At 40.8% G+C, this 7,901-nt stretch overlaps 1 protein-coding gene across 3 annotated transcripts in view; it reads left to right on the top strand.

The window, feature by feature from the left end:
- Nucleotides 1–410: 410 nt before the first annotated feature.
- Nucleotides 411–7,901, top strand: part of LOC121868997 — a 192,695-nt gene continuing 185,204 nt past the window's right edge. Inside the window, exon 1 of one of the 3 annotated variants that reach the window (XM_042370056.1) lies at nucleotides 411–1,679. In XM_042370056.1, the coding sequence (XP_042225990.1) occupies nucleotides 425–1,679 (1,255 nt within the window). In that variant the 5' untranslated portion in view covers nucleotides 411–424. The remainder of the gene's footprint in view (nucleotides 1,680–7,901) is intronic. The other 2 variants (XM_042370057.1, XM_042370058.1) reach the window with 2 other exon arrangements.

Here is a 7,901-nt window from a genome sequence, read left to right as displayed (position 1 = left end):
TATCTGAGAAGAGTATGTACAATTGAGCTATTATTTAGTATTTGCAGCAAGTTAGTTAAGGAACTTAAGTGTCTTTTAACTAATTAAACAAATCGTTGTCTTAATCTCAGATGAACAGAAGATGGATTGATATTTGAATGGCCTCATTATTAACGCGTTGGTAGATACAACCACCATGCTGGAAATATACTTATATAATCAAGCTTCTAATAAGGTAACATCACCAAGACCTTGAGTGATATAAAATTTTAATAATATTTTAAATGGCCCTCTTACTGTATCATGTTTTAATACGTTAATAGACATTTGAACACGTTGCCAGGAGTATATGATGGGATGAGGTATAAAGACTCTGTGATAGGGAGGAGGGTGAGGCGGGTGATGCTCCCTTGGCTCCTCGCCGCTGTGTCGCTCTCTGGTGTCTATGATGGTGTTCGTAAACATGGCGTCCCACAAGTCGCTTACGGACGACGACCTTAGAAAGAAATTGAAGGAATATGGCATCACATCCTGTGTCACAGCAAGTACAAGAAATATTTTAATCAAGAAGTTAAACCACGTCATAGCGAACCAGAAAAAGACGTCTACAGCGAAAAGTAGAGCGAGAAAAGCCTCCAATACGAGCCAGCTTAATACATTCAGTTCTGACGAAGATGATGATAACGATTCTTCTGTCTGTTCACAAGCAAGTAGATCAAGTAGGTTATTTAGAAATAGAAGGGGGTTAAGGGGGAACACAGATACAACTTTGAATGCCAGAAATGAGAGCAGTAGTGGTCCCCAGGTGAGCAGAACGAGTGGGCGGCAGATCAGTGAGGTGACACAGGTTGGCCGAGACCCTAATGTAGGGAGAGTGTCAGTGTTGTCTCGTAGTGATGCTTGTGGTGACCCCTCCCCCACACGCAGGACCTACTACCCAGTGTCTGCACGCTCCGGCATCAGTCCTAGAGCCAAAATTCATGACGAATATGACACTGGCTCAGACTCTGATCTGGCAGACGGCGATGATGCCAATGACACGTCCATGAGAAAGAACCAGACGTCATATGTGTGGAACAATAACCAGGAGAGTGATGTACTGCCTAACAATAATTCCTACAAAGCCAACTCGTACCAGAATCACACTTCGGGTATTTCTTCATCTCATCAGACTCGGCTGTTTAATACGTCGGACGTTATTGCCAGGAATAGAAAAACTTATTTAGAAAATGGAGAATTTGATGATAGAGATTGTTTGGAGGACGACTCGAGCTTTATGGGTGTTGAGGAATCAATCGTGAGTCGGGCGTCTCCTGGCAACCACGAACAGGTCCGAATCGCTAACGGTAGACACCACAGTGAGTCGAGCGCACGCCTCGATCACTCGCACAGTGACGAGAGTACGTGGCACTACTCTGTGCCGCTCTTGTTATTAATTCTTCTTGCGGTTTTCTTCGGTGTGGTCGGCATGATCTACGTCAACATGCGTATGCCCCTCCTACCTACGCTACGTTCTGTGCCTGCCATGGTCCACCAAGCCGTGGTTAATGTACCTGTGCCTTTTCCCACTTCCACTGAACCCAAGAAACAACCCAGGCGCATGGTTCTGCCATCACATTCATCATCATCATCATCCAAAGTTCCACATCGCACCACAAAAGCTCCACTGCCTCCTGAGCCTGCACCATCACACACACCAGGTAAGACTATTATTGTTTGTGTCAACCTGCCCATTAGTGCTCGTGGGGGAAGGTAGGAGGTGGAATTATTGGTATTTTTGCAGTAGTTCACACAACATTCCTCCCCCAAATCTATTATCATATTAAAAAAAAGACTTCTAATTTTAAGATAATTTTCATCTATTACATTACCTCTGGAAACGTATAATTGCGGAGATAGCGCATGCCAGATCTTTCTCTATTTTCTTCCATTAATCTTCCGCCATTATCACCTACCTCACCTCCCACTCAGCGTTTTTCCTTCGTAAATCGTCATGCGCGTGCGTTCCCGTACACGTCACGCGGCTTATCAAAAGCGTTTATTTTTAATATTTTGCCACCAATTAAAATGAATTGTGGTTTAATTCGTGGTATTTTTTGCCCAATCAGATTCGATTGTAATTTTGGGTCTCCCATATTTCAAAATTCAAATTCATTTCCGACCATGGAAGTCTGCGATGGGTGTCACTTCAATTATATGGCGTTAATTGCGCGTTTTTGGGTAAAACGAACAAGCAACAGCATTTTTTGGATCTCATGGTGTTCTCCCGACCTCAGTAAAGTGTCCTAAGTGTAAGAGCGAATGTAAATATCGTCAAGACCAACATAGTTGGCATCAGCCACCTGTACTGATTCAGAATCCGACTCCGAACCAGAACCAGGCCATATTAGGTAAGAAATACAGGATTCCATCATATGGTGATACTTTGGTTAGGCTAGATAAGGTTAGGTTAGGTTAGGGCAGGTCAGGTCAGGTCATCCAAAAAAAAAAGGTTTGGTTATTTGTTTTTTTAGTGTATTTTATATTCACTTGGCCAAAATTTTTGTCGGAAAATGCCCTACCCAAAACCCCCGATAACTAAAAAACAGTAAATTTCCGTCGGAAATCAAGGTCAGAACCAGTCAAAACACAAAAATACACTAGAAAAACATAGCTTTGACTTTCTAATAGAGTTGTGTAAACTACTGCAAATTTACTGAATTATTTAATGGCATATCTACTGCCACTCTTTGCTGTCAAACACAAATCAGCTATCATAGTGAAGTTAGAGGTATTGCACAGAATTGTGGTTCTCCTGGATTTGAAAAATGGTAAAATTATCATTTTGGTCATGCACTTATTTGGAAGTAGGTCAGAATCGATCAAAACCCATAAAAAACTGTCGGGGCTAAAAACATGATTCCAACTTAACGTAAACTTAAAATTCTCTTCATGACCGAAATGATAATAATACTGAAAAATTACTAAACATATAAAAAGAAAAAATGGTAAATATTCACCCATTGGCTGTCCTCAGGTTTTGGTACAAGAATAGGTTTTTATGACATTTGTCGGTGTTTTATTCAAATCTGACATTCATTTCTTTTGCAAATTAGCAGATTTTGCAAAAAAAAAATTAACATTTTCATTTTTAACATAAATGGCTAATTTGCAAAAAAAATGGAGGTCAAATTTGAGTAAAACACCAAAAATAAACCCCCAACCTATTCCCATATCAAAGGAACCAACCAACCTAACCTACGAGGAGGAGGTAAGGAGAAGATAACCGACCAAGTGAGGAGAATGTACAGTGGGGTATGCTATAACGAATCTAATTGGTTCTAGAACCTTGTTCGTTATAGCATTCGTTCGTTATAGGATTAATCCATTCCAGGCCCCCAAATACAACCACTTAACACTGAAATATATAATATAAAATTGTAAAAATTGTAAAAAAGTACATAAATATGCATTTAAACCCCTGAAATAAAGAATATCATTAATACTTGTAATAAAAAAACATTAAATTAGTATAAAAAAAATAAATAATAATGTTCGTTGTAGGAGTTTCGTTCGTTATAGCATTCTCAATTTTATAGGTAAAATCATTCGTTATAGGAATATTCGTAGTAGAATCCATTCGTTATAGCATACCCCACTGTACAACCTCAGGTAAACACGGAGGGAACCTGCGGACAGCCAATGGACGAATATTAACCAAAGAAAATGAAGATGGTACAATGGCGATGTCACTAATGTGCTTACCTCACACTACAGCTGCTCCCCGACTTACGACGGGGTTAGGGACCCAAATCCAGGTCGTAAGTCGAAAATGCTTAAATAATACATAGAAAATCTAAAATGGGTGTCTCTTTTTCTTCTCAGCAACACAAGACTCTCACTTTTAAGATTGCCAGCCATTTTAAAGTGATTTACAAACGAAAATTTTGTCAGTACACATCGCAATCACTGACGTTGGGGTCTCGAAAATACTTAATTTGTCAAAATTTTGGTACAACTGAGGCGGTCGTAAGTCGGGGAGTGGCTGTATTCTGTATTATTTCACGTGTTGTCACTAAATGAATCTCGTAAATTTTATTAGTTACAATTGGTAATTTTGACAATTCTAAGACACTTTTCTTCGGTAGCACTTCTGGCACTAATTACACATAAGCGAGATATTAAATTTTTTATTCTGTATGTACATATGGGGCGGTACACACCCAGAACATCGAACGACTGTGGACGCAAAGGTCTCCTACTGATGTAGAGGATAAGGTCTCCTACTGATGTAGAGGATAAGGTCTCCTACTGATGTAGAGGATAAGGTCACCTACTGATGTAGAGGATAAGGTCTCCTACTGATGTAGAGGATAAGGTCTCCTACTGATGTAGAGGATAAGGTCTCCTACTGATGTAGAGGATAAGGTCTCCTACTGATGTAGAGGATAAGGTCTCCTACTGATGTAGAGGATAAGGTCACCTACTGATGTAGAGGATAAGGTCTCCTACTGATGTAGAGGATAAGGTCTCCTACTGATGTAGAGGATAAGGTCACCCACTCCGATGTAGAGGATAAGGTCCCTACTGATGTAGAGGATATGTCTCCCTACTGATGTAGAGACAAGGTCACCTACTCATGTAGAGTGATAAGGTCTCCTACTCATGTAGAGTGATGAAGCGTCTCCATTGATGTAGAGGTGACAAGGTCTCCTCATCAGATGTAGAGGATAAGGCCACCTACTCATGCGTAGAGGATAAGGTCACCTACTGATGGAGATAGCCTCATTGATGAGGGATAAGGTCTCCTAATGTGGAGGATATGTCCTCCCATCGATGGAGGATAAGGTCTCCTACCATGTAGAGGTGATAAGGTCTCCTACTGATGTAGAGGATAAGGTCTCCTACTGATGTAGAGGATAAGGTCTCCCTACTGATGTAGAGGATAAGGTCTCTACTGATGTAGAGGATAAGGTCTCTACTGATGTAGAGGAGGCTCACTCATGTAGAGGATAAGGCCTCAATGATGTAGAGGATAAGGTCTCCTACTGACAGAGGATAAGGTCTCCAATGATGTAGAGAGGATAAGGTCTCTACTGATGTAGAGGATAAGGTCACCTACTCCCAGAGGACAGGTCTCCTTACCATGAGACAGTCTGCTACCAAGTAGAGGATAAGGTCTCCTACTGATGTGAGGTGATAAGGCTCCTGCGGGGAAGAGGATAAGGTCTCTACTGGATGTAGAGTGATAAGGTCTCCCAAGCTGTAGAGGATAAGGTCTCCCTCATGTTGAGGATAAGGTCTCCTACTGATGTAGAGGATAAGGTCTCCCCATGTAGAGGATAAGGTCTACTACTGATGTAGAGGATAAGGTCTCTCTCACATGAGACAAGGCCCTACTGATAGAGGATAAGGTCTCTCATGTTGAGGATAAGGTCTCCTACTGATGTAGAGGACAAGGTCTCCCATGTAGAGATAAGGTCTACTACTGATGTAGAGGATAAGGTCTCCCTACTGATGAAGAGGATAAGGTCGCCTACTGATGAGAGGAGGGGGAAGGTCTCCTACTGATGTAGAGTGATAAGGCCTACTGATGTAGGAGGATAAAAGTCTACTGGATGAAAGAGGTAGGTATCTGTTTGATAGAGATAAGTATTCCATTGATGTTGAGGATAAGGTCTACTAACATGCAGAGGATAAGGTCTACTGATGTTGAGGATAAGGTCTACTAATGATGTAGAGGATAAGGTCTACTGATGAGGATAAGGTCTACTGATGTAGATGATAAATCACTGATGTAGAGGATAAGGTCTCCTACTGATGTAGAGGATAAGGTGTAACAATGATGTAGAGGATAAGGTCTCCTACTGATGTAGAGGATACATTCTGTTTACGAAAGAGGATAAGGTCTCCTACCGATGTAGAGGATAAGGCCCACTGATGAAGAGGATAAGGTCTACTGATGTAGAGGATAAGGTTTCCTACCGATGTAGAGGATAAGGTCTACTACTGATGTAGAGTGATAAGGTATACTACTGATGTAGAGGATAAGGTCTACTGATGTTGAGGATAAGGCTAGTTCATTACTGATGTTAGAGGATAAGGTTTCTCACTGATGTAGAGGATAAGGTCTAATACTGATGTAGAGTGAGCAAGGTCTAATACCGATGTAGAGTGATAAGGTCTATCATCAGATGTAGAGGATAAGGTCTACTACTGATGTAGAGGATAAGGTCTACTGATGTAGAGGATAAGGTCTAATACTGATGTAGAGGATAAGGTCTACTGATGTAGAGGATAAGGTCTACTGATGTAGAGGATAAGGTCTACTGATGTAGAGGATAAGGTCTACTACTGATGTAGAGGATAAGGTCTACTACTGATGTAGAGGATAAGGTCTACCACTGATGTAAAGGATAAGGTCTACTGATGTAGAGGATAAGGTCTACTGATGTAGAGGATAAGGTCTACTACTGATGTAGAGGATAAGGTCTACCACTGATGTAAAGGATAAGGTCTACTGATGTAGAGGATAAGGTCTACTGATGTAGAGGATAAGGTCTACTACTGATGAGGATAAGTCTACTACTGATGTAGAGGATAAGGTTCTCATTGATGAGTGATAAGGTCTCCTACCATGTAGAGGATAAGGTCTCCCCACCATGTAGAGAGGATAAGGTCTCCTACCTATGTAGAGGATAAGGTCTAATACTGATGTAGAGGATAAGGTCTACTGATGTAGAGGATAAGGTTCGATGTAGAGGATAAGGTCTAATACTGATGTAGAGGATAAGGTCTAATACTGATGTAGAGGATAAGGTCTACTACTGATGTAGAGGATAAGGTCTACTGATGTAGAGGATAAGGTCTACTACTGATGTAGAGGATAAGGTCTACTGATGTAGAGGATAAGGTCTACTGATGTAGAGGATAAGGTCTACTACTGATGTAGAGGATAAGGTCTACTGATGTAGAGGATAAGGTCTACTGATGTAGAGGATAAGGTCTACTTATGTAGAGGATAAGGTCTACTGATGTAGAGGATAAGGTCTAATACTGATGTAGAGGATAAGGTCTAATACTGATGTAGAGGATAAGGTCTACTACTGATGTAGGGGATAAGGTCTAATACTGATGTAGAGGATAAGGTCTAATACTGATGTAGAGGATAAGGTCTACTGATGTAGAGGATAAGGTCTAATACTGATGTAGAGGATAAGGTCTAATACTGATGTAGAGGATAAGGTCTAATACTGATGTAGAGGATAAGGTCTAATACTGATGTAGAGGATAAGGTCTAATACTGATGTAGAGGATAAGGTCTAATACTGATGTAGAGGATAAGGTTTCCTACTGATGTAGAGATAAGGTCTACTACTGATGTGAGGATAAGGTCTGCTACTGATGTGAGGGGATAAGGTCTACTACTGATGTAGAGATAGGTCTACGATGTGAATGAGTCTAATACTGATATGAGAGATAAAGTCTACTACTGATGTGAGAGATAAGGTCTACTACTGATGTAGGATAGGTCTGCTGATGTAGGGATAAGGTCTACTGATGTAGGGATCACAGTCTACTACTGATGTGAGAGGGATGAGGTCTACTGATGTAGAGGCATAAGGTCTACTACTGATGAGAGGATAAGGTCTACTACTGATGTAGAGGATGAGTCTGCACTACTGATGTAGAGGATAAGGTCTACTGATGTAGAGGATAAGGTCTAATACTGATGTAGAGGATAAGGTCTAATACTGATGTAGAGGATAAGGTCTACTGATGTAGAGGATAAGGTCTACTGATGTAGAGGATAAGGTTTAATACTGATGTAGAGGATAAGGTCTAATACTGATGTAGAGGATAAGGTCTAATACTGATGTAGAGGATAAGGTCTAATACTGATGTAGAGGATAAGGTCTAATACTGATGTAGAGGATAAGGTC

This window comes from Homarus americanus, unplaced genomic scaffold (assembly GCF_018991925.1).
Source record: "Homarus americanus isolate GMGI-L3 unplaced genomic scaffold, GMGI_Hamer_2.0 scaffold24694, whole genome shotgun sequence".
Taxonomy (NCBI): domain Eukaryota; kingdom Metazoa; phylum Arthropoda; class Malacostraca; order Decapoda; family Nephropidae; genus Homarus; species Homarus americanus.
This window is presented reverse-complemented; position numbering and strand designations above follow the sequence as displayed.